Source organism: Passer domesticus, chromosome 2 (assembly GCF_036417665.1).
Source record: "Passer domesticus isolate bPasDom1 chromosome 2, bPasDom1.hap1, whole genome shotgun sequence".
Taxonomy (NCBI): domain Eukaryota; kingdom Metazoa; phylum Chordata; class Aves; order Passeriformes; family Passeridae; genus Passer; species Passer domesticus.
This window is the reverse complement of record NC_087475.1, coordinates 105,984,471-106,010,591: the sequence shown is the minus strand read 5'-3', so window position 1 is coordinate 106,010,591 and position 26,121 is coordinate 105,984,471. Positions and strand designations below refer to the sequence as shown.

Below are 26,121 nucleotides of genomic sequence, written 5' to 3'. Positions count from 1 at the left end.
GATGCTCATTCCTTAGAGTTCCTTGGGCTCACCACTCCTTAGCTGCATTCAGTTATTTAAGCAGGACAGCCTGGGAGGATGTATCATGCAGCAGACAGGAGCTGTGCTGAACAGTGTGAGGCCTTCAGGAACCTGGTGTTTGACTTGTCTCCGTAGATGCTGTGACCATGGCATCCCAAGGCCAGGTCATTTTCTGGAGGTATGGTACTACCTGTACTTGCTTTGGCAGAGGAGAGGGAGGGAATTGCATTTTTCAGACTCTTGGGATGTCTCACCCTGCTGCCAGGAGCTCTCAAGAGAGCAGTTCTTTGCAGCTTGACTGTACTGCACTCACTGAAACTACTTAAATACCAGTACAGCTTGTTTTATATAATTTGCAAGGCCATGTATGTATCACACACCCATGTGCAGGTCATCAGCTGTAGTCAAGAGGGAGATGCATGTCCTAGAACTCTGCATTTGCTAGAATTTGCTATCCCAGGATTGAATGCTGTGGTAGACTGGGGTAGCAATGCTTGAGGAAGGGTGTATTCCTTCTGTAGTATTTTGGGGGTTCAATGACTTGAGGAAGGCATCCCTCTTGTACTGGTCCTCAGACAGTTGCTTGAGTTTCTATCACATCAGCTTGCTGTGGGGAGAAAGAAACTGTCCTCCAGAAGTCTCCTTGCAGGAGTAAGAGCTGGGAAGACATTTTCAAAGTGTTTTGTGCCTCATTTCAATTACCCCATTTCCTTTGGAGTTATTGACTGAGTGTTGGTGAACTAAAGTTACAAAAATAAGTAATGAAAATATCTATCTCGTATCCTTATCTCCTGATTAGTTGAAAATAACCCCAACCAGATGGATAAAAGGGCAAATTTTTCATCCTCTAGTGAACATGAACTGAGCTTTCATGTAAACCTCACTGCTTGAACAAGCTGTGTCTTTCCATCCCAGGTGTGGACTTCCCAGGCTGGAAGGAGACAGAAGTTCCAGTGGTGTGTGAGACAGTCCTGCTGACATTTATTCTGTGAAAAATCTTTCAGCTGTTACCAGTATCTGTCCCACCAGAGTGGAACAGCAGTGGGGAGAAGGACAGGCCATGGGTGAACAGAAGAGACCTCACACGTGAGCCTTGCCACATGGAGCTTCAGGGAAGAACTAAATAGCAATATAATCTGCACCTTTTCACTGACAGAAGTGAGGTTACCTGTAAACACAATGTCAGAGTGTAAATATTCCCTGGGCACTGTATTCCTCATGTGTCTGGAATGCATGCAATAACCAGCTCTGTTATTCTCAAGAGGCAGCCCAGCCAGCCTTTGTCAGGGAAATGAAATAACTGATGGGTGTGAAAAAATGCTCATCTACACTTTGCTGCTGTGAAAACCTTCCTCCTGCTCTGCCAGTGCCTCTGCCTGCCCTGTCAAGCAGCAGCAGTTTACTGGGAAAAGCAGGCTTCCTTCAGGGACATTTGCTCTTCAGGCTAATCCTGAAATGCAGAAACAGACCAGAGAGAGGGGTGAGTTTTCCAGGAAGTTTCAGAGAAGTAGTGGGAGATTTCTGCTGATTTCAGGAAAAAAAAAAAAACAAAACAAAACAAGGAAACAAAACCAAAACCAAGAAATCCCCAACAAAAACAACAACAGCAAAACCCCCTGAAGTGCTGAATGAAGTTGGGTTCTGCAATCATCAGCTTCATATTGCAATAGAAACACTGCCATTTCTTTGCCACAGTAGACTTTGCTATAAAGAGGAAGGCAAGGGACCTTCAATATCCTAATCTTCCAATTCTTTTGACCCTCTAGGCCCATTCCTGAGGGAAAGCTTAGTCCAAGTGGAGCTAGAGATCTGGAGAATTAGAACTGTTGCCTATCACAGCCAGGCTGTGAGTCTTTCCCTGGCCCCAGGCTGTGATCAGCAGCATTCAGTCAGGGAATGAATTGATGGATTTAATGCCAAATTTGATTCCAGTTTGTTTTCAAGTTTGGCTGATGAGGAACAAAACTATGGAAAATAGGGTAGGAGGCACAGAGCAGCATCCCACAGGCTGCCAAATTGGCATTGGGAACTGAGGGTGGTATCAGGGCTCCGAGTGGTGCAGCCTCAGCCACCCACATCAGTTTCTGTGACTTAAAACACTGGAGGTACCAGGGGTGCTGATGCACAGAAAATTGCTTCGTGCTTGAAGTGCTTGAACTGGACACAGCTACCACCAGCATGTGACTAAGATGCCAGGTTCCTCTTGTTCACTCTGCACACCAGATCTACTTGTTACACATGCTGGGCACACGGCAAATGTCTGTAAGGATCTTGTGATTCCTGGGCCTTGCAGTTTCTGCAGAGGAAACTCCAGAGGAACTAATTTCTCCTTGTCCCTCACAAGGGATGTTGAAGTGGGCAGTAGCATCTGTATACCAAAATTGCCATTCCCCCTGTGACAAATGAGCAGCTTTTTCAATCAGCCCTGCTTGTGCTCTGGAGCAGGGTGGGTAGCCACTCTCTAGGGGCAAAGCCAGCAATGCTTTGCAGCCGTGGGGGCAGGTGGCACCAGCACAGGACAAAAGCATTGGTGTGGCCTGTTTGTGCTTGTTTGTGTTTGTCTGTGAGTAGGCTGAGGATGGGTTTGGACAGACAAGTGGGAGGGCAGAGGTGATGTTCATGCCAGAGGGTCCTTTCAGGGGCCAGAGGCAACTGTGGTGGTACTTGAAGCATTCAGGGTCTGCACAGGAGGACATCCTGGTTGCTTGTTCCACTGCCATACCTCCTAGCATTTACTGTAACCCTCTGGCAGCATCCCTCAACTCTGAGCAACTTCTTCCCTGCCTGTCCTTGGGAAAAGGGATTGTAAGATATGGGGATAAAGATGAGTCACATCTGTTGTGTGCCAGCACAGTGTGGCTGCTGCTTGCTTTGTGCTTCCCAGGTGTGAGAGCTGAGGCTTGTCATGACAACCTTGGCTGAGTTTATAGCAGCTATCTCACTCTGGGATCAACTCCCAGAGTGGAAATTGGTAGAGCTCCTCAAGGAGATGGATGTTATTCAGCGTACATGAAACACTTGGCATCTTCCCCAGAACAGGAGAGCACAGGCTGTCCCACGGTGAGCCTGGCTGGGACCTTGAGTGACTCAGGATTGAGCCCCGTGGGACATGGCAAGGCTTTGCTGAAAGCTGTCACGCTGCAGGATCCACAGGAGCCATCAAAGTCCCCATCCTGCAGGCCCCTGGGAGAGGCAGTGCCTGGGTCTCCAGCTGCCTGGTGCCCATAGCTGGATGATATCCATGGCTTTTCTCCCGGTAGGGTCAGCTGTGATCCGCCTTGAGGGATTAGGTAGGGAACTGCTGTTCATCCCAGCCATGACTGAAAGCTGGTGACAACGGGGAAGAAGCCAAACGTGACATCTCCCAGCTCTGAGGGCATCCAGGCAGAACTTGGTGTAGATATGAATGCGTAAATGGATTTGTGTGAGCCCTTATCTGGAGGTACCACATAGTTTGGTGAAATACAGAGTTCTGATCTCTTCTGAGCATGTTCAAACAGGGCTTCCTCAGACAACTACCCACTGGCTTTAAGGGTTAGGATGCAAGGGAGACAGTGGAAGGCCAAACAAGTCTACAATATCTCCCTTTTTCTCTATTCCCTCTTCCCTTTCTCCCTTCCCTGCTGTTCCCTGTGGGAGAGGCTTGTTCACATAGTACAATCCTCTGGAGTTCCATATCAGCCCTGTGATCGTGGCATGTGTGGAAACTGAGCAGGTCACAGATGTAGGCACACATCAGAGGTGAGAGGAGGCCATGGTTGTAGGAACATGATGGACTGTCCTGTGGGAGGCTGCCCATCAGCTTTGTGTTGGCAAAGTGTGCTGCAAGCCAGTAAATGCTGCTGAAGCAGAGCAGCTGGTTAAGTGTGGGCAGAACACACTGCTGCTTCACCTTGGCAAGTGGTCCTCTCCTCTTCAACAGCCCATTACTCACCTGCACATGGAGCATCCCAAATCCAACCCGCTCAAAAAAATGCTCCTGTTTCCAGAGGAAACCTGCACATTCCCTGCCTTGTACCTGGTGTCTCCTGGGCTCAGGGGCTTTGCTCACTCCCTGGTCACTCACAAGCACCAGCAGGGACTGCCTGACTTGGTTATGCAGCAGGTAATGCAGAGAGAAGCATCCTGCACTGGGGCCAGCTGCCTGCTCTCAAAGGCAAAGCCTGGGGCTCCTGCCACATGGTCCCCCACTGTTGATGACAAGGGCTGCTCACCTGAATGTTCATCACTGCTGTGGTCGTGTGCTTCATCCATGCCTCATTCTGGGTCTGTGGCTCACCTGCCTCCTCCTCCTTCCTGCAGACAACTCTGCAGATGGACGGTACGGGCATGGGCTGTGAAGGAGGTGGACTTTGCACTAATGCTGTCCTTTCCTTTTTCCCAATAGCATGACTACAGTCATTGTCATCCTGGCTGCAGTGATCGCCCTGATCATTGGTTTTGGTGTCTCAGGTATGTGACTGCTCAGATTTCTCGCAGTTACTGGTGGGATGAACTTCTGCCCTGCTGCTACCTCTGTGTGTCCATCCCGTGCAAAGGCTGAGGTGTGATCAGGTGTGGAAGTGCCACCCACCACCCTTTACCAAAGGCCAGGTAGGTGTAGTGCAGCCTGTGCTGCTGGAGCTGTCATGGTGTGTCAGCTGAAATTCCCTTGGGCTTGGAGCCCCAAACCTGCACATAAAGTCCTGCACATACTCTGCTCCTTCTCTTGGATAGGATGAGATGATGGGATGGTATTTATTGTGAAATTAGAGAGCATCTGCCAGGATGGGGCACCTTTCCCAGGACCCTCAGAGACAACAAAAATGTGTTGCTTTGGAGTTGGTCAAAATGAAGCTTCCTTGGAATGTGCTAAGTGAGGATGGGAAGGGAAGGGCTGCATGGGAAAGAGGATATGGCTCTGGGAATTCTCAGGCTCGCAGCTTAGGATTTGAGATGCTGACTTTTCTTAAATGAAAGAAAAATATTTGGATTTCAGTAAGGGGGAAAGAGCTGCTATTTCTCTGCCAGCAATATGCCTTCCAATCACATTTCTATTACATAAAGGGAGGTCCTGATTAAGAAAAGACATAAAAATCATGTTTTTCTGGCAGCTGCAAAGAGAAAAATCCCTGAGTAAGTATAAGTAAACAAGAAAATACCACGTGAACTCCTCTCAAACAAGTAAGAAGAGCTACTTTTTGAAGCACTCTTTTACTACAGAAATACTCCTGTGCTTTATCATGGCATGCAACCCACAGGAGCTGGCCTCTACTGGCAGCACTGGTAGCTGCCACTGGAGGCCTTGCTGTGTGCCAGTGCCTGTTGAGCCTCGGGCTTGGTCCATGACACCCACAGGGCAGTCTGGCCTTTCTCCAGGCTTGCTGCCTCACCTTTCTCCAGCCTCCTTGCTCTCTCCTTGCAGGAGAACACTCCATCAGTGTGACGGCGCTGACGTCTCCAGGGAACATCGGCCAGCGCAGCATCCTGGGCTGCACTTTCGAGCCCGACATCCGGATGGACAGCATAGCAATCCAGTGGGCCAAGGAGGGCGTAGCTGGGCTGGTTCATGAGTTCAGGGGTGGGAAGGACCACCTGCAGGAGCAGGATCCATCATTTCAGGGCCGCACGGCCGTGTTTGCGGAGCAGGTGATCGGCGGGAATGCTTCCCTAGAGCTGAGGGATGTGCAGCTCTCCGATGCTGGCACCTACCAGTGCTCTGTCACCACAGCCAGAGGGAGCGGAGCAGCGGAGCTGCGGTACAGGACAGGAGGTGAGGGCTACAAGGAGCAAAATCCTGCTGCAAAACACGTGCTAGTGTGGCTTGGTTGAACCTGCCTGTGCTGATGACGCTGCTACACCCCTGGGTAGGGTATATTTCTGGCTTTTACAGGGATATTTATGGCTTTAACCCCTCTTTTGATATCCTTATTCCAGAAAAGGTTATAATCTTGATGACATGGTAGCTTTTTCTCTCCAGAATTAGGATTAGGATATATCTAATTAGAATTAGGTATTATACCTAATTAGAATTTAGATATATCTCCAGCCAGTAGTGTGCATAGTAAAAGTGGTAGCGTACTTAATATATTTTTCTCAGTTTTTCTGAAGTATTTGGTTTTTTAAAATTATTACCAAAGCAACAAACCTCTGATATCATAGTTAACTGAAACACTGCATATTTACAAGAGTCAGTCCTCCAGGACAGCTCTGGAAACCACCAGGTCTTCAGCCTCTTCCAGTGAGATGAATTTAGCTGAAATAACAAGTCTCCTCCCAAAGTGATCACCTCATGTTGAGACTGAGGGATGAACCCCTCGAGGGTCTCCTCCAGACTGCAGTCTTTGCACCCTCCCTCTCATTCCTGTGGCCAGAATTGCTGCCCTGCAGCTTAAATTGGGTGAGGAAAACCCCTCAGACCTCTCCAAGTGAAAGAGGGTTTTGGCTCAAGCTTGAGGGTTGCAAATGTTCCATGGGGACTTTGTCCCCTATCTCTCCTTGTAACCTTGTGGCTCTGCCTACTTTTGTGTCACTTGATTGGATGTTTAAAGTAATCCACACAGAAAAGGCATTAGAAAGAACATGTGAAATGTTTTAATGGCTTTTATTTCCAACACAGCTCTAATACCTGTTCTGTGTGGAAAGAACAAGCTTACCTGCAGATCCTTTTAGCTGATTTTCTTTAGCTTATCCTTATACCAGTTCACCTCTAGGTCCTACCACCCAAAGCCAAAGCTGCTGAATACTAAAGACAGCTGTCCTGGGCTTTGGCTGTGTAAGGTCTGCTTATTCCAGGTCTGCAGGGGATTGCTCAAGAGAGAAAATGGCCTCAAGTTACACTAAGGGAAGTTTAGATTTCATATTAAGAAAAATTTGCTCATGGAAAGGATCATCAAGCCCTGGAACGGGCTGCCCAGGGAAGTAGTGGGGTCACCTATTATCCCCAGAAATTTAAAATACGTGCATTTATGGTTATGGTATAGTGGTGGAATTAATGCTGTGTTAACAGCTGGACTTGATCTTAAAGGTCTCTTCCAACCTTAATGATTCTGCAACTCTGTGAAGCTGTAGGTGTTGGTCAGGCCCCCTTCTCAGTGGGTGGAGAGCGTGAATCACCTTTCCCCATTATTATGAATAAATAAAAGACACTAAAGCTGTGTCACCACCTCAGGAGATCCTGTCAAGCTGGACTGCTATGTCCTATGAGCCCTTGGGCCCCTTGTACTCATCCTCCCACGGCCCAACCTGAACAGAGCTCTGTCTGAGCCTGGTTTTGGCTTGGCTCCAGGCAGTGCTGCGCTGCCAAGCAGCAAGCAGCCTAGAAATACCTGGGACTGGTAGGTGCAGTTGGGTATTTCATGCCCAGCTCCTATCACTTGCCTTGTTTTGACTCTCTCCCTGTTTTCCCTCCCAAAGCCTTCAGCATCCCCGTGGTGCAGGTGCAGAACAGCAGCCGTGGGGACACGCTGCAGTGCGAAGCCCCGCGCTGGTTCCCTCGCCCTGCCGTGCGCTGGACGGCCTGCGGTGACACTGGGGAGCACCTGCCCCACGCTGCCAACACCAGCTACCAGCTGAACCCTGAAAACATCACTGTGAAGGTGGTTTCCCTCCTGCACAACACCACTGCTAATGCCACCTACACCTGCGTGATTGAAAACAGCATTGCCAAGGCTGTGGTCAACGTGAGAGTGACAGGTAGGGTTCAACAGCACCCCGAGACCACAGGCACGGCAGAGAGTTTCAGCAGTGCTCCTGGTGCACCAGGGGCTTCCTGCAGCAGCTGTGTCAGGCAAGGAAGGGACTGAAAGCATGGCTAATCCAACCACTTCTCTGTCCCTGGGATAAATGAAAGGGTCTGTGTTTGCTCCTGTTACCTCTTATGCTTCTCGTGGTATTGTCACCTTGGCATGGGGACAGAACTGCCAGAGGACTGGAAGGAGGGACACACTTCAAAGGAGTGTATTGCTTGGAACGTTAACCAAAACCAAACCAACCAACCAAGCCCTACATCTTTTGACACTTTCTTTAGCAGTTCATCTTAGATCCCATTTGTGTACCAAACCAACAGTCTCCTTTAGCCGTTATTGATGACAATACCATCAATAGCTCTGACTCCAGCCCAATCCCTTTATTCAAAAAGACATTTTACTCACAGAAAATCAAGCTTTCTAAAGGTCCTCAGTATCTTCTCCGTTCTACATGAAAAGGGGCATAATGCTTCTACAGCCATGACTTCATTGCAATTGGTGTCCAGTACAGGCACAGGCAGGGTCTATCTTCATCCATATTCAGAAAAATGGGAAGGAATAAATACACACTTTATTTGCCTTCCCTGCTGTGCTCCTGTTCTAGTAGCCTCTCACAATTCTTCTGCTACAGATTTCAGCTTTACAAAGGTGAGCAACTTCCAGCTGGTGAACCTGAATGCAGAGTCAGTGTCATCCTCCTTTCCAGCCTGTCACTGGATGCTTCTGCTTCCCGTGTACCTGCTGTCAGTATAAAGCCTCTGTAAAGCAGATGGAAACTCTGCTGGACCTGCAGGTAAGCTTGGGAAGAGAAATTCATATACGTACAATATACGGAGGCGCTCTTAGGGAGTTTGGCTACAGCAGCAGACCTATCTCAAGCCTGCCAGAATGAGAGTGTGTGTCTTTCCCCGAAGAGGAGCGCATGTCTTTCTCCTCTGCCCATCCTTTCCTCATTCCCAGCCCCACCTTTAGGTGGGACACATGGCTTGTCTCTCCCACAAGCTTCTCCCATCACTTTCTGCAACCACAGAGATCCTTCTCTTGCACCATCAACTGTCAGCTCTTACTTGTCCCCTCATTTTCTTTCCCGGGCACCATTTCCTGGACCTGGGCTGCAGTTCACAGCTGCAAGGCAGCACGGGCTTTTTCCTCTCCCTCCCTGCTCACAAGACCTGCTACAGTACAAGCCTTGCTTGCTCCCACTTTACTCACACAACTCCACAGTACAGTGTTGTGTCTCCAATAAATACTACAGACACCTTGAACATGGCTAGAGGGAGCTGCCAGCCTGAGCAATTCCCTGCAGACCTGGAATAAAGAAGGCTTACACAGCCAAAGCACAGGACAGCTGCCTTCAGTATTTGTTAGCTTTGGGTGATAGGACCTGGAGGGGAACTGGTGAAAGGGTGAGCTAAAGAAAATCAGCTGAAAGGAACATGTCTGTCTTTCCACATAGAGCAGGTATTACAGCTACATTGATGGCAGAACTCACTTCAGGCTTTCCTCCCTATGGGGCTGAAGGCTTTAGGAGTTCCTGCTGGTTCCAGAGTACACTGTAGTACAAACATGAAATTAGCTGATTTTTCTTGTGTCATTATTTCTTACCCACACCAACAACAGGATATTTTGTTTGGCTTCACAAAGGGAACAAGGAATGTGATAAGGAGAATTGCATAAAGGAAAAGTTCTGATTGTAGGACAAGATATGTTCCCTTGTCTGATCTAACACAGTGACCAGAACTCTGATCATGGGCAGAATTTCAGACACAAACAGGAAAAGGGTTTCCTGCAATACAGCAGAGAACAGCTCCTTCAGAGTACTAAAAGAAAGCAAATCTTAACTCCCCCCAAACAGATTTGATTCACCCATCTCTTGTCTTGTGATTCTCTGACTGTACTAATAAAACTGTAAATAAGAGAGGCAGTTAATCTCCTTCATCTTGTTAGAATGCTAAAATCAAACTCCTCTGCTGAAAAAGATGTGAATGGCAGAACAGCGATGGGTTGGAAAACTGCCAGCAGGCTTGGAATATCCTGGCAAAGACAAACCATATCTAAAGTTCTGTATGAGGAGTGATGATTGCAGTTGTAATGTGAAATAAAAGAGGAACAGATAAGCAGACAGCAGACAGAAAACTAACATACAGCATGAGGAAAAAAGAGACTAGTAAGATACTACTGGAAGCTTCAAATTCAGAAGCAAAGTTATCAAACCCAGATAAAACAATAGAGGTGAATTTTCCTTTTTTGTTTCTTAAATAAATGTTATCAGGTACTTCCTATCTATTTCTGTCTGCTACTGTGTTATTCGTATTACAGGACTACTTTCAGTTGCACTTTTTAACCAGACTTTATCTTTGTCTTATCACTTACAGTCAACATTTTCCTCAGGCTGAGACAGTTAATTTTGGGTTTTTTTTGGTTTTGTTTTGCTTTCTTTCCGGAGGGTGGAGACAAGCTTTAGTAAAATCTTTTCTGTTCTGCAGAAAGTACCCACAGAAAGTAAGGCTGTCACAGCAACATTTGCAAAGACTTCTGCTTGAAGCTATTCTGGCAACCTTTTAGGAAGGAGTCTCACAATGTTACTGAATGGTGGCATCTATCAGGTCTTGTGCCACTCACACTTTGGTCTCAGAAGTGGACAGCAGGCCTTGAGAGGGAAGATACTTCACTCATGCTCAATAAACCCACTGCCTGTATCACAGCTCAGTGCCTGCCTCTTCTTACCAGCCCCACCTAATGTTCAGGCTGCTGCTGCTAAACTGCAAAACAATGCCCAAATAATCTTGTAATTTAGCACCGTGATTTAGTCTCCAAACAGCAGCTTACTCACTTCATTTCTTTTCTTGAAGGAGATGCTTTAAAAGTGTAATTTTAATTATTTCAATTAGGTTAAGAAGACCATACTAGTTTTGTTAATGGTCACCATATAGCAAGTAAACCTGAATACTAAAACAGATACTAAAACAGTGTTCTTTAAGTAATATTTTCATAGCTTTATTTAGTAGATACTACAACACAAAATGCACACACCGTGTGCCCTAGGCCCAAGGCAAGAGCTGTCACATAGGAAGCACTGAACAGCTCTCTTCCAAAATGGAGCCCAGTGTCAGTGGTTGACAATGGCCCAGAGTGACCATTCAGGAATCCCATGAGTCACAGCAGCTGCTTGACTGCATGCTTCACCCTGTGCTCACAGGCTTGTGCTCCCCCTGAAAGGAGATTTAAAAAGCTCCTGATCACAGTAGGTATTTCCATAATTCCTCTCCCACTGGGAGAGATATTAAGCAGTGGCTCCCACTCAGCAGGAACTGGATGTCCTGCTCATCCTCTGGCTGTTCAGGTAGCGTAAGGCATCTTGTCCCACTTCCTCCACCTTCAGGCACAGCAGGGTTGGACGAGGCCCCACTCGTGACACGAACTCCACTTCACCACAGTGAAAATTCCGCAGCTGCAGGGGAGCTGCAGGGGAAGGATACAATGGGTAACAACTCAGCACAGGGCTCTGGCTCTGCTCTGGCCCACAGCTGCACAAGCAGGAGGGAAGGCCTTGCAGCAGCTGCTTGTTGTCTCCTAAACCACGACGAATGACTCCAGGACATAGGCAGAGGAATGAATTTTACCAGCATCCCTCCAACCTGGAGGAAACAGACATTCTACACAGTGAAATGCTGTGAACTATGTGCTCACAGAGCTGATGCTCTGAGCTTTGCATCCTCCATCAGTATCAGCAACCTATCTTTACAGACAGCGTACATGACAGCCAGAAAGTCTCCACTGCAGAGCATCCTCTGGTGAGCTTAGCAAATCAACCCCTGCAGCACATGCACTCAAGCTCTAGGTCTGTGTGGGAGTAATGTCCCCTTAACACAGCAACTGCACAGTTGTGGCAGCATGAGCTCAGACCTCAGCACTCATGAATTCAAAACACTTCAGTGCTGATTTCCAGGTGAGGATTTCCAGGCCTGCTATTGACCCTACATGCTGTCCTATCTACAGTCAAAGCCCACTTGATTTGAGAGGTCTGCACAGTAACTCTGGCTGATCAGGTTCCTGTCCCAGACAAGGACCGGGAATCCTTCTCAAGAACAGTTTTATGTTTCTGTGTGAAGTAGAAAAATTTATCCTGTGTTGTTTTAAGAATTTCCATAATATTATTTCTGTATTTTTATAGCCATGGATCTACTAATACACAACTTAGTTCTATACTACAGAAGACAAAATTCCAGGAAAATCCTTCAAAGATTTTGCTATGATGGGTAGTGAAGGCACCTCTCCTTCCCCAGCCTGATGAGATGCCTCCTCCCTTCCTTCCCACACTAAATATTAGAAAAGCCAGCAGTACTTGCTTACCAGGCTGCAGGATCTTGGAGGGCTTCCTGTCTAGACTGAAGTCCAACAGGATAGGGCGACATATGAGAGGACTTCTGCACAGACTCCTTAGGTAACAGGCAACAAGATCCTCAGGTTCCTCTAGACACTGAGGAAGGAAAGAGAGTGTTGCCAGGCAGTGTTCAGTGGGAGGCAGGGAGGCTCTGGAACACCCAGAGCAAAGGGAAATCCTGTCCAGCCAAGACTTGAGCCCAGTAGGCTGCAATTGCTGCTGGAATAGCCCACTCACCCCTGTTCCAGGAGCTTCCCTGTGCTGAATGCACACGCTGCCTCTGCTCTGCACACAGTTCTGCACAGCCTCCCACTCGAGAAGGCTCAGGCCCAGCATTGCTGCCACATGTTCATTCCTGCACAGCACCACAGCTTCACCTGTTCCATCTTCCACCAGCACCCTGTGCAGAGAGCAGGCAGGCTGGCATCAGGAGGGCAGGACAATACCTGCTCCCTCACAAGGGTCACACCCCAGAAAACACATCTCAGTAGAGAGTTTGCTCGCATCTCAGAAGATGTGGTAACTCCACCTTTTCTGTTCTGTCCACATCCCATCCTTGATATGATTTCCCCCTCCAGTTTGTGGTGTAATTTGTCCCCCCTCCCTGCTCTTCCCACACCCAATCCTTCCAGCACTCACCGTGCACTGGCTTGCCTCACTCCTGTTTGTGACGGACATGGGGGATTGTGTCGGGTGCACCTCCCCTGAAGGAAGAACAAAGCTACAGCTAAGTATGGGTGGTGTAAGTGAGAAAGGGAAGGGCCACTGCTTATTTTAACACTTCCCTAATTAAGTATGCAAAGGTGTAAAGAATTTCACTGCGTTTCCAATGAGTGTTCTGGGAAAAGTTTATATGGGGAGAAAAATCACCTTGCTGCAAGGTGCTGATCCCCAATAGCAGTGAACATGGGAAGAGCAGAGCATTAGTAGAGTAGGATTGTTCTCTTCGGTGTCCTCACTTCACCCCCAGTCCTAGCTGCCAGCCTGCCTGGCATCTGAAACACACTTCTAATCAGTTATCACTTTGGTCCCTTTCTAATATGCAAGGCCTTCTCAGACACTGGAAAGAGGGTTTGTAATTGAGATAGGAACTCTCAGTTCTTCTATATGGTAGCAAAGGATGTGTGAGTAAAAAATCTGCAAGATCTCTCACAAATTATGTTTGTGGAAGCTTGAATACCTCTTTGAAGATGCAGCTGCAAAGTGAGCAAATCCATTGCAGGCACACTGTCAGTACACAGGACAAGTGGCATAAAATCCGGGCCTGGGCCACATTTTGCAGCTGTCTCAAGCTGGATAGAAACACTAGTGAGGGGGGTGAGGCTTCTCCTGCAGGACTAGAAGAAAGAGCAATCTGAGAAGCTTGAAACATAGAAGCCTTTTTTGGACACTGTATCATGAGAACAGACCCAACACTTACCTAGAAGAAAAAGGTAGGTGGGAAGCTGGCAGAGATAGGATGCTCACACAGCTGGAGGCATTGTATGTGCAATAAACATTATGGAATCTGCAATATGAAAGAGCAGATGTCAGAAAGAGCTCACAGAAACCAAACACTCGAGTTTTCTTGGGATGGCTGGGCTGATCTTCATTTGTAACATGGTAGGAAAATAATTTATGGTAAAGGATTGGGAGACATGAAGGTTTGCACAAGGGATGAGGGAAGTCCATATGGGAGGTCAGATTAAGAGATGGTTTCAAAGACAATAAGAGAGGTCAGGACTCTAAAGCACCTTGAGATCTTGCGTTCCAAGTTCTGGAAGAGGATCTTGGCTCCAGGTAGCAAACCCCAGAGATGATGCAGGTAGGTGGCAGTAATGTAAATGTCCATCACAACAGGGGAGCCTGGAGCAGCTGAGACACTGAGCTTCACACTGTGATCCCTGGACAGCAGAGTTCCTGAGGAGGCACAGAACCACACCGACCCTGAGTCACTCTCACAGGCAGCATGGCCTGTCACTGACCTGGGCCTGCTAGAGGGGCTTTTCCTCCCATCACAATGTCACTGTTCCACCTCTCAGGTTTTCTGGATACTGCATTCCCATTCCCATCTCCACATACACAGTGTGCAGTTTCCAAGCCCTTTGACATGCACAGGATGCAACATCCTAGCATACTTCCACTATTCCCAGACGCAGCAGCACACTTAGCCAAGTGCACTGGCTCTCTGAAACAGAAAGAAGAACCAATCTGTTGCTTCTCAACAGGCTGCCACAGTCTTACCTCTCTGCTTTGGATGGCCAGGTGGCTTCTCATTCTTGGGAGAGGCACACAAGGTCCTCTCCACAATCTCACCACAGAAAGAAACAAGGGAACCTGTGAAACTGAGAGCAGACCAGGATTTTTGTCCTGTCTGAAGACAAAGGGAGTGGAAGAAGGCCTGACTTCAAGATTGCCACAAAGTGGAGCACTCTTGGTTAAGCACAGTTTCTGAGGAACCTGCCCTGAGCACCTGAGCTACTGGACTGAGGGCAGCTTGCTGCAGCCTACCCCTCCCAGGGACAAGAGGCCCCTTTACCTTGCTTTCTGCTGCTTCAGGCTCAGCATGAAGATGAAGGGTAAGGCACTACAGCCTTCCTGTCTGCTAAACTCCAAATTGTTTTTCTGAATTAGATGAAGGAGCCAAGCAAAGAAAACACAGTTTTTCATAAAACACTGGTGAAAAATCCAGTGTACATACATACCACCCCAGATTAAATATGCTTTGAACACAAAAGCTTCTAAACTTAGTATTTGTTTGAGCAAGGTATGCAAAAAAATCTAAAACAAAAAAAAAAACACCCAGAAAATATACATTCAGTCTGATTTTCCCTGCTGTGCTTGTTTCCACTTCTGACAGGAATTTGGTAGACTTAGTCCACTCCAGCAGTAGCCAAACCATTTTCTAGACATAATTTTGCAGTTTTGTCACCTACAAGCTTCAATAACCAGGATGGGAGAAGTCTGAACTACTTGCACACAGATGTTCCAAACCATATTCCTAGGGTGGATATTTAATCTCAGTTTAATATAGCACTTAACAATAAAAATTACCACAGAGCCATTCCCTAAGACACAGTCACTTGTAATTTGGGGCAGAGCAACATACCTGCTGCTAAGCACTTCTGGGATGGAGGCAGTTCTCTGCTCCATGCCTGTCAGCACTGACAGGGCTGTCAGCTAGAAGGGAGGGAGACACAGCCTCAGACAGGTCGCAGTTTACAGGCATCCCCAGCCAGAGCAGAGAAGACAAGCTCTGCGAGCTCAGAGCTAGATCAAGCAACTCATGCTTCCTCTTCAGATGAATTCTGAAGCAGGAAAATATGAAGTCCAGCAGCAGCCTCTGACGGAACTTAGAGCAGAACAGTCTCCCCAGAAGATACTCTGTATTGATAATTTCTAGCTAGCTCTGGAGAGATCTACAAGTAGCCTGTGAAAGCCCTGTGTGATAAGGCACTGCATACCTGGTGCTCAGGCAGACAGGAGATCCAGGTCTCATGCTCTAAGTGCCAGCTATCTTGGACAAGCAGGCAGAGGGGGCAGGATGGTCTGCTCAGGAATGTTGCTGGCACAGGTGGAGAACAGAGCTTGTAAAACACTTCCAAGTCCTGAGATAAGAGTGATAAGGCAAGACAGAAGACTATTAGAAGGAAGGAGATTAAAGGTCAGTAAGGAAAAAGTGAAGAACAATGGTTTACAAAAGAAAAAAAAATCCACTGAACTCAGAGCTCTGAGAATTTTAATCAAAAACAGAACAAAAGCAGTTTCTTGGAAAGACAGAAGGAAATTCCAGACCTTGAAAACAGCTTAGTCACCCTCTGACTCCTTGACTCCCACATGCAGTTCAGCACAAGTCTCCAAGAGAGAAGGGCAGGACAACTTGTCTCTTACCGAGCAGCAGGGCACAGTGAGGCGATACAGGCCATCCACATGCAGGAATGGAAACCAGCGCAGAGACTTCCCCATAAAGAGCAGTAGTGCCTGCTGGGACAAGGGACAAGAGAGAGAGAAGGTGAAGAGAACTGTTAGGTATGGAATGAAAAATACAGTAAAAAGAGAGCAAGCCCAGCCTAGAGGTTGTTTTGATTGAGAAGTAAGGTTAGAGTACCTTACCACCAAGAGTAAGAGAAGGCAGATGCATTTACAGGAAGGTGACAGAGAGGAGATGGAACTTGCTTGGGGTGCAAGAAGGAATTTGCTGGCACAAACACACAAAGGCACCCAACACAAAAATCACTTTCTCATTGATACTATATTACCACACAGGCTCACTTGAGAGGAGCCAGCTCCCAGACTTATCAAACTACACCCCAAAGCTGCCTCACCTCTTGCTGCGTCACACCCTCTTTTTCATCACAGCCAGTCTCCTCCAGTTCCAACAAGTTCCCAATTTCTCTGGGGTGGCTCCAGAGCTGTGGTCTGCCCAGCCACAGCACTGTGGCTTGGAAACTGGGCTGCAGCTCGTGTGTTTCTTTACCTCCTGCGGGCAGTTGGTAATTGCGTGACATGAGACCCTCTTTCTGGGTAACCAAGAACAGGTGAGATACACAGTTCGTTGTTCTGGGGCTGCTCTGGCCCCCCTGACAGTTCTCATCTCTGCCAGTATCTGCCTTGGGATCCTCCAATTTCAGCATTTTTGCCGCTGGGATTTCCAGCTCAGATGTTGTGCTGCCATCTTTCTTATTCCTCAAAGAGGAGCTGTTTCCACTTCTAAGGGCTTTCTGGATTTGTCCTTCAGCAGCATGGAGAACCTGAACATCCTCCAAGTAGAACTGCACATAGACGCTGAAATGACAAATGGTAACAGTGAAACTCCCTATTCCTGACACGTGGCTGTCCTAAACAAACACTCATCTGGGAAAAACACATCTGGTGAGTGCCCCACAGGTACACAGCAGGAGCAGTGGGGAAGAGTGAAGTGGAGGGCCACTCCTAGGCTGCAAGTACTATGAACAAAATGGAGATGGTGGCTTTGTTGTCAAGAAAGAGCTCATTTTATGCAAATAGCAAAGAACAGGTGCTTTGGCACTGAAATGCTACGTTGGTAAGAAGCGGTACCATAGTCCAAAATACTCATGGAACTGGAAAGTGATGATTTTACCTGCACACTGAATAAAGGGACTCACCTAGTTTTTTTCTCTCTCACATGCTCCAGATTTTCCAGGTGTTCCCAGGAGGGAAAATCAGTCTTAAGGAATCTCTCCACTACAAGCTGGTAGTTTTCCACCTGCAAGAGTGATCCTGCAAACACATCAGAGAAAAGAGCTGAGCTAAATAAAAAGAGAACATAAAACCAGTAAGGTCAATATCCTCATTTTAAAGTCACGAGGTCAGGCAGTGACAGTTCAGCATCTCCACACAATGTCTCTTCTTCCTTGTTTTGGAGCCAGAAGGCAGAAGAGCAAAAGCTCAGCACTCAAATACAGTTTAGTGGGACATACCTATGAGAGCAGTCTGGGCAAAGGGGCTGCCATCCTTATGGGAGATCACACAGCGAAGTGCGCTTCTCTTGTCCTGCAGCTGGAGGGAACTGCTCCTGGAGGAGACCCTCAGCACACCTTGCAGTATCTACAACAGAAAGGAAGCTGCAAAGAGCATCAAACAATTCCTATCTTTGAAAGCCATAAATCAAAGTGTGTGCCGCAGCAGCTCAAATTCAGTCTGTTTTCATTATGCCACAGTGAGAAAAGCAGTTGTTTCCTAACAGGAGCAAGAGGAATGCACTGGACAGGGTGCTGGAAGGCACGGTGAGAAGCAGGAGCTCTCAAAGCACAGACAGGTAAGAGAATGAGGCACATACCAGTTGGGGCTGGAAACTTTCTGCTGAGAGTGTGCAGTAGGACCAGGCCAGTCTGCGATTCAGCTCCTGGGTGCCCATATGCTGTGCCTCCAAGGGGGAAAGCAACTGTGATGGACTGAAGCCTTCCCAGCTCTTCTGTTCTGCCATGCGGCAAACTGCAGACAGAGAAGGGGCCTGGCATGGAGGGCTCAGAGTCAAATACTGTGAACAAGAGAGAGAAAGAACTAATCAGCTGAGTTTCTTCCCATCCGACAAACAGGAAACAGCTCAAAGAACATTTACTCACTTTCTGCAGGGGACACTGGTGTTTTTTTGATAGAATTTCATTATAAATATCTCTTGCTTCTTCTCTGTCTGGCTCCATAGCTTGTAGAAGGGGGGCAAGGAACTTCTCAGCAGCTCCAGGGTTTTGGTGCACAGAGCTAAGCAATTGACGGCACCCAAAGAAACAAGAAAACCTAAAAAAGTTATGACTATTAAAGGCAGAAGCAGATCTTGCATTTTAGTGAGTCTTACTCATTCTAGTGAGTCTTTAGTGAGATCTAAGTCAGGGACTCCTTCTGCTTTTTTTGAGTGAATATGCTGCATAGGACAAGAACTAAAGAGATCACAAAAACCATGAAATTATTAAAAAATAGAGCATTTAAGGCCAATGCAAATTATGTTGGGCAGACAAGGAACAGGAAAATCCACAGAAATGGACAGACTGGCAAAATCTCAAAACTCAAATGGCCAGAGAGACAAATGACATGAAGAAAATCTGCCTCTAAGCCACACAAATGTATCTCCACGCCTTTTGGCTGGGCACGATATAATTACTCATGTTAGGTACACTTGGCTTTCTTTTACAGAATGCAAAAAACACAAGTCAGAAACAACCACAGACTACTCTTACACCAAAATTTCTCTCATGTAGAGTTAATTTAATAAATCTAGCTTACTTCTTTTGAATGGCTGGAAGTGATCACTCTGCCAGCCAAAATATGACAGAAAGTGAACTCAAATGAAAAGAAATTGCACTCACTGGAATAATTTTTAAGCAGTACCAGGACTGAGCAATCACATTTAAAGAAAATGAAAAAGATAATAAAACCAGAAACTTATAGCTAGCATAATTCCCAAGGCAAAACTGAAGCTGTTTTATTGGTAGCATGTTAAAATTCCACAGTGCCAGTAAAACACAGGAACACTGAGCATTCTATAAATTGCTACTTGACTGAGAGTAAAATGTAGATACTTCACCAAGGCAGCAGTCACAGTGATCAACCATAACTGCTTCAGAGCAAACAAAATATCTTCACTAACAGAAGCCAGAAATAAACCCAGAAACTGGCCCACAGCTGTCCTGCAAACAGAGTGCAGCGTCAGGGAGAGGAGGAAGCCATCTGGAAGACTTGGGAGTTAAGCATGGGTGGGAAAATCTGCCAAGACAGAGACTCTAAAACAAATTATCACACTCCTGGCAACACTCAGAATATCTGAAAGTGATATGCTGAGCAGCTGCTGCTGCTTCTGTGCACAGTCAGGACACAAGAGCCTTTTTATCAATTATTATCTAGTTGTAGCACCAGTTTCCAGCTTTAGCCTCAGTTTGATCTGCCAAAGAAGTTTGATCTGCCTTGATCTGCCAAACAAACCACATTGGCAAACAGACACCCCTATGGTCCTTCTGTATTTCATGACAAAGCATTCCAGGCAGGATTATGTGAGTAAAATGCTCAGAAGCACTGCAGCTTCCCAAGACCTTTACCTCACCTACACTTGAAAAATGCACCGGCTTTTCTCATAGAAGCAACTGCAAAGTAACAAGCAACTGGACATGATGTGAAGTCTGGGTAAATTAATTACTTAGGCCAAAAACCCAGAAGCAATTGCTGCTTGTAATATCCAAGCACAGTAATTTTGTGATCCTTTGGTCTAGAAGACACCCAGGTAACCTACAAAGCACATTCAGGCATAGCCTGACTTCAGAAGAATTGTCCTCACCTCTCCTCAAACATCTCCAGGAGGCTCACCAGCCAGAGGTACAGCGGCATTCCCAGACTGAAGCGGAAGAGCAGCTGGAGGCAGAGATTTCCTGAAGGGGCCAGTGGCTGGTAGGGGGTGCTGAGCCTTGAGAAGCTCTTCAGCACAACCATGCTGTTCAGGCAAGCACCGAGTACCGTGAAAGGGAAGGACACCAGAGGCTTCTGCAGGAGGTGGACGTCGATGAGCTGGGATACAGAGGCACAGAGTGTAAGAGAAGAGATAGCCAGTCTGCCACCACTCCCCAAAACTGAAACCCCACCTTAAATCCTTTCTCACTCTACTGGATTGTCTATAATCAGGCCCAAGGCACCGAGCACAGTTTAGGGAGAAATCAGATAACAATTATATCAACTCTCATGACTGAGTCCAGGCAGTAAGATCTCCAGTTTTGTTCCAGATACTTGCTAAAATAATTCCCATGTTCCTGCAGCCTTTTGTTGACCCACACACTCAAAAGCCATTCCCAGGGCCTAAGTCTTTTCCACTGAATACTTCATGACCCTGCAAATCTCAACTTACCTCCACACAGGCTCCCGGTCGGAGGCCCCGTGCAGAGTTCAGCAGTGGCTGGTAAGCAAGGCACAAGCAGACTTGGTTATCCAGTAAAAAGAGACCAGCTTGGACATTGAGTACTTTGGTGACAAATCCCTAAACAGAAAGCAAACAGAAGGTGAGAGGACTGTACAGAGTCCCAAAATATAAGAGAGTCGCAGGCTTGAGCAGTAAGAAAATAAACTCATGATAAAAATAAAGGTCCTTGCAGGCCAGGAGCCGAAACCCCAGGGCATGAGCGGGTGAAGGCTGAGCCTGTGAATCCATACCACATAGGAGATGATCTTGGACTCTTTGGTTGGTCTTGGTCTCTCCTCTTCAGCCCCCAGCTCCAAGGAGCAACTGAGCTGCTCAGGAGTCTCCAGGGAAGAAGACTGAGTGGATTCTCCTTGTGAAGCACTGTTCAGTGGCTGCTCCCTCACCTGCTCTGCACAGTAGGGCAGAAGGCAGGAAGAAACACTGGTGACAAAAATCGTTTGTCCAGATTTCTTCAGGCTGGACATACTCAGGCCTGTGATTGTGTACCTGTGACCCAGCTGGAAGACACGATGCCACAGCAGCTGGCTGGGTTTCTAAAGCAGAGAAACAAAAAGCAACATCAGCATCAACTCCAGTGAAAAAAATTCTTCCCGACCTAAATAATCCCGCCCAAAAGAACCCTTATCCACCCAGAGGATTGCCTCACACTCTTAGCAAAAGGACTGTATGTGAAAGACATTCAGGGACACTGCAACAGCATGAGGGAGAAGGACTGTATTTCTGCAGGGCACAGAACTAGACTTCTTGCATACCAAGACTATTGTGCACTGGGTGCAATTAAAAAGATATCACTAGTAAAAGGAAGAATAAATCATTAGGGGAAATCAATGGCAAGCTTCAAAGATTCAACAGCTAGCACATACACAGATCCAGACTGAATTTGTGAGCAAAATTCCAAGGACTTACTTGCACCAGCACAGGGACACAAACAGCAGATGCAAAGCACTTCAGAAACAGAAAGAAGAATGTCTTGTGGTGAACACAAAGGAGAGGCCCAAGTCTGGTCAATTCCCCTGCTACAGTAAGCTTTGATCTTTTCTTACATGGAATCCTAGAGGACAATTGAAGAGGCAACTGAAATTAGAGATGAAAGAAAGCTCAAAAATATCCCAAAAGCAAAATAAACAAATATGCAGCATGTACTGTCCGGGAATAACGGATCCAACAAAGCAATATGGTCAATCTCTCAGAGGGGTTTTCAAAACAATATTTGGCTACAAAATTTGTACTTTAACTTTTCTATACTAAATGCTTTTGACATTTTAGTATTTGATGACAGAAAGAACAGAATAACAAATTCACACACTCCATGACAACAGCTAGGTTATGAAAGGCTTTACCACAAACAAGAATCTAATTGCTGGTCTAAAGGAGAAAAAAAAGTCACAAGCAATTCTTCTGCAGAAAACAAAATCTGGATTTGTATGTCTGTGGAACGTGACACTGTGGAAGCTGCAAGCCTATGAACAAGAGGCCTGAAAGCAACAATGGAGTCTTTCTAACAAACTTGACACAGAGTGAAAGAGCAGCAAAATTGAAAGCAGATGAGAGGCAAGAGAGATTATAGTTCTTGAATCAATTCTGTTTGCTGTTTCAAAAGATTTTTAAAAAGTAATTTCCAAAAAATTTATGTTTGAAATTTCAATTTCAGCTCCTACTGGACCTCACTATAACCATCCCACTTACTCTGAACAAAACCATTCTTGATTCCAAAACATCTAAACAATTATCTAACTTTATGACTTTAAAAAAACCCCAATCAATAGTAGACACACAGCAATACCAGCACCTTACTGTAACATTTTAGTTGTAACATGGAAGATTAAAAGTCTGAGAACATACCCTGAAATATGGAAATAGTCTTCTTGTTTAGAAAGGTCCCTTGAGCTAAATCAAACACTTAAGCTTAGAATTACTTTCTTAGAAGCAGATAAACCAAATAAAAACAAAAGATAACTAAAAAGAAATGAAAGAAGCATGATTAGTGACATTTTATTGTAATTAAATTACAACAGGAATTCTCTACTCAAGATAAAACATCATCTAGCACGACTTGAAATTATCAACTTATTACGATTTGCAATTCCATTGGCTCATTTTCACATACTGTAAGCTAAAGCACAGTTACTTCTACCAGTTGACATTTCACTGGCACTTTTATCTCAGTATTCTGATAAGAATTTGGCCAGTGGAACATATTAACGTCATAATAAAATACAGGATTATTTTCAAGTATACTTTTGGTTCACTGGAGGATCAAAAAAAATTGTGCTAATCAAAAGAGTGAATTTTAGCCTCAAAGGCAGTTGAATCAACACTGTTCTAATAGTCTTTCTATAATTTGAAATTACATATAGAAATACTTAAAATTGATCTTATTTTTTTCAAATTACAGAAGAAACAATTCCAATAAACTCCTGGGAAACAGATGACTAAAGAAAAGTGGCTTTGTTGTGTAAGTTTTACTTCCACCACTCAGTGCTATGTTTCCACATGTGGTAAAAATAGAATTTGTCTCTTTCTAAGCCAAGTGCTCTTCATGTTAGCTGCCAAGGCAGAGCAACAGTGCTCTGAGGAGCTGGGCACCGTGGGTGTTTACCTGGAGGTAAGCAGTGGCTCAGCTGACACGGGGGAGGTGACTGGAATGCTGTGAAGTACTTCCCTGGGGGCATTTACTGGCACTGGATCCACCAGGATTTCCAAGTACCCTGCTGCATTCGGGTCTGTCTGTGGTATATATGACCAGCTTGGGAAGACAAACAGCGACTCCAGCCAGTCCAGTTCAAAGTGCAAGAGCTAAACGAAAAGATAATGAGATTGAAGCTTGAGATGAGTTTCAGTTTGTTTTCTCAGCACTACTTAGAGTGTTCATTACCAGTGCACCCTTGCATGTGCATCACAAACTCTTCTCCTACTGCCAGGCTTCATCACTAAATGAGAGCAGTGTTTTCTGCCCACTCTCTTACCTTGCACAGAGAACTCCTGTCCTTCCAGATGCAAATCTGGAACAGACCTGCTGAACTCTACAGCTAGCACTTCGTGTTTATAGTCACAACCTCACAGAAAGGTGATAATTAATTCACTGCAAGGCTTAGTTATTTTCACACCATATTTCTAAAATTCTTGCCTGCTTTCTTTAGCCCCTTGTTTTCAGTTAGAAGTTCTTACCAAGACAACTTTTTCCTAGACTTTGTCTCACTGGAAAGTACAACTTCAGTGCTCTGTCACCACCACTGTAGGGGTTGCTATCTTGACTCCACTTGCAATTATGTTCAGTAGGCTTTTAAGTCAACTGTCATGCAAGCTATTATTTCCTGAAAGTATGTCTGCATGTGCATCACTGAACACGTAGTACAACTCTCCAGAAAGTTATTTCTGCTCCACTAGTTGGAATTCAGCAAAGGTCTCCCAGGCCACCTTGTACTGTGGTGAACAGAACAGACCTGTACTGCCTGTCTCTTTTTTCCATGACAGTACATTCAGCATTTCCTCTCCTAGCAAAGGCACATTTCCCATGTTCTATCCTCTCCCCAGGACGTCAGCTTGCTGTTTTCCTGCCTGTTACAGAGATGTGTTACTTCCTTCACTAGACTCTGGCAGAACACCTGAAGCCCCTGGTGGCTTGTGACGCTGCCCCAGAAATGGGAACAAACACAGAACCCCTCAGACCAAGGACATACCTCACATGGAATTATCCCAGTATTGTCCTTCACGTATAGGCAACCATCTACCAGCTTTTCTTTGTCTTCTTGCCTTCCATCTGCTAAATAGCCAACCAGGATCAGGTAAGTCCTTGGCAAAGTGCGCTGCATGGGTAACGCACCTTGTCCTTGATGAGACCATTCCTTAAATTCCTTAGTGCTCCAGCTCAGGTGGCTGCAGCATGGTATGCGCTGCTTATGCTGCAGGTCAGAGATGGAGATGAAACTGGAAAAAAAAGAAAGTAAAAAGCAAGAATACAGCAGGATGTACAAGAACTCAGTTTGCAAAGTACCCTAATATCCACACTGAAAGAGCCAACACAAACTGTTCTCCAGCCTGTGATTTTGGTACTGGTTTCCAGTGAGTTTCACTGACAATTTCAGGTTGTGAAACCGGAGCTCTGTTCACAACACACACTTGCTCAGTAGTAGGACATAATCAAATTCAAAGAGTGTGAATTTGAAGAGTTTCATTTCATTAGTCAGGGATCAAAAGTTCAAAGCAAGAAACGAGTCCAGATGAGTGATGGGTCTTAATCAGCAATAAACAGTAATTGGATACAGAAAAATTAATCAGAAGACATAAATTTATGCAGGTACTTATGCTGTGCATTTTGCAGGAAAATGAACAGGGGATTAGCTGAAAATTCCATTAGCTGAAACTGCTCCATCTTCGGAGACAGAGCACCACCAGAAATAACACTGGTACCTATGATCCACAAAAGCACAGTGCTGCCCATGTTTTTATCAAATGTGTTGAGCGCTTTTTGGGAGAAACCTGAACTACAGCAGGACACTGGCTCATGGTTATCACATACAGCAGCAAAGAGACTCTCTCCTTGTGCTCTAGAGCTTGGTGGTTAGCTGTGGATGCAGCACACAAACAGACTACTGGCCTCACAGGAGATAAATACCAAGTACTTCAACTCTTCTTTATAGATTCTCCTGAAAATGAACCAAAGTCTGGTTTAAATGTCATAAATACACAGGAAAATATATGGCTTAAATTAGATAAGTTTAGCTGGTGTGGAAGATCAACCACCTACATTTATTAACTATTGTTAAAAGTCACAAATCCCTAATCAATTCCAGTTGATGTTTTCTCCCAATACAGGTCGTGCCAGAGATTTTAATTATCCTGCAAGCTGGAGCGAGAAACAGATCCAGACAAGCCAAACATTCCAATATGGATATATTTTTCATGACGGTAAGCACTCAAAAGCCTTTTGGCAACTAACATACGGACCACGTTATCCTAGGCTCCCCTTTTTTAACAGCGCACACCCGAGCGCTGAGCTGAGCTGGCCAACAGGTTCGGAGCCCGGGAGGGTCCCCGCAGGATCCAGCCGGGAAGCTGCCGTGCAAAGGCAGCTTCGGTGACCCGCTGTCCCCCGGCAGACGGTGCTCGGTGACACCGCGGGCAGCCCGAGGCCACAGGAAGGCCGCGGTTACCCCGTCCCGCAGCCGGCACCGCGGGGCCCGGGCCCCGTCCCCCCGCGCCGCCGTCACCTGTAGCCGAGCGGCAGCGTCCCGCCGCCCGCGCTCCGCAGGCACCGCAGCACCGCCTCCAGCGCGGCCGGCTCCTGCCCGTCCGGGAGCGCCCGCCGAACGAAGTCCCGAGCCGCCTGCAGCCAGCGCTGCTCCTGCGGGGGGAAAGGAGGGGAGCGGGCTCTCAGCGCCGGGCGGCGGGGAGGGCGCGGAGCCGCCCGGGCCCCTCACTCACCGCCGCGCCGGGCGCCGCCATGACAGCCCGCGCGGGCCGCGCCGTTGCCCCGGCGACGCGGCGGCGGGAAGCGCGCGGGCGCCGCCGGGAGGGTCGCGCGCGAGCGCCGGGCTCCGCCCCCTCCCCGACCTCCGTCCAATCGGCGGCGCCGCCGCTGCCCGGCTGTT

General features: G+C 46.7%; 2 protein-coding genes across 3 annotated transcripts; one reads left to right on the top strand and one right to left on the bottom strand.

Moving 5' to 3' along the window:
* Positions 1–4,406: 4,406 nt before the first annotated feature.
* On the top strand, positions 4,407–8,514 carry VTCN1 (V-set domain containing T cell activation inhibitor 1). Its single transcript, XM_064410312.1, has 4 exons — positions 4,407–4,473; positions 5,426–5,773; positions 7,417–7,695; positions 8,380–8,514. Exons 1-4 carry the CDS (start codon positions 4,410–4,412, stop codon positions 8,499–8,501), a joined length of 813 nt encoding a protein of 270 aa, XP_064266382.1. The 5' UTR covers positions 4,407–4,409; the 3' UTR covers positions 8,502–8,514.
* Positions 8,108–26,057, bottom strand: CTC1 (CST telomere replication complex component 1). 2 transcript variants are annotated; one of them, XM_064410298.1, is made up of 24 exons: positions 25,955–26,057; positions 25,741–25,874; positions 24,211–24,457; positions 23,130–23,326; positions 21,437–21,581; positions 20,761–21,063; positions 20,459–20,587; positions 19,898–20,124; positions 18,198–18,369; positions 17,912–18,112; positions 17,553–17,679; positions 17,238–17,352; positions 16,437–16,896; positions 16,003–16,092; positions 15,576–15,719; positions 15,221–15,291; positions 14,356–14,456; positions 13,866–14,031; positions 13,553–13,639; positions 13,313–13,469; positions 12,772–12,836; positions 12,370–12,532; positions 12,102–12,228; positions 8,108–11,210 (listed from the first exon to the last, which is right to left on the bottom strand). In XM_064410298.1, exons 1-24 carry the CDS (start codon positions 25,973–25,975, stop codon positions 11,050–11,052), a joined length of 3,810 nt encoding a protein of 1,269 aa, XP_064266368.1. In that variant the 5' UTR covers positions 25,976–26,057; the 3' UTR covers positions 8,108–11,049. The 2 variants fall into 2 exon arrangements, with proteins under 2 accessions (XP_064266368.1, XP_064266369.1); XM_064410299.1 differs by lacking the exon at positions 25,955–26,057 and having other exon boundaries at positions 16,003–16,095; positions 24,211–25,874.
* Between the last annotated feature and the right edge of the window lie 64 nt (positions 26,058–26,121).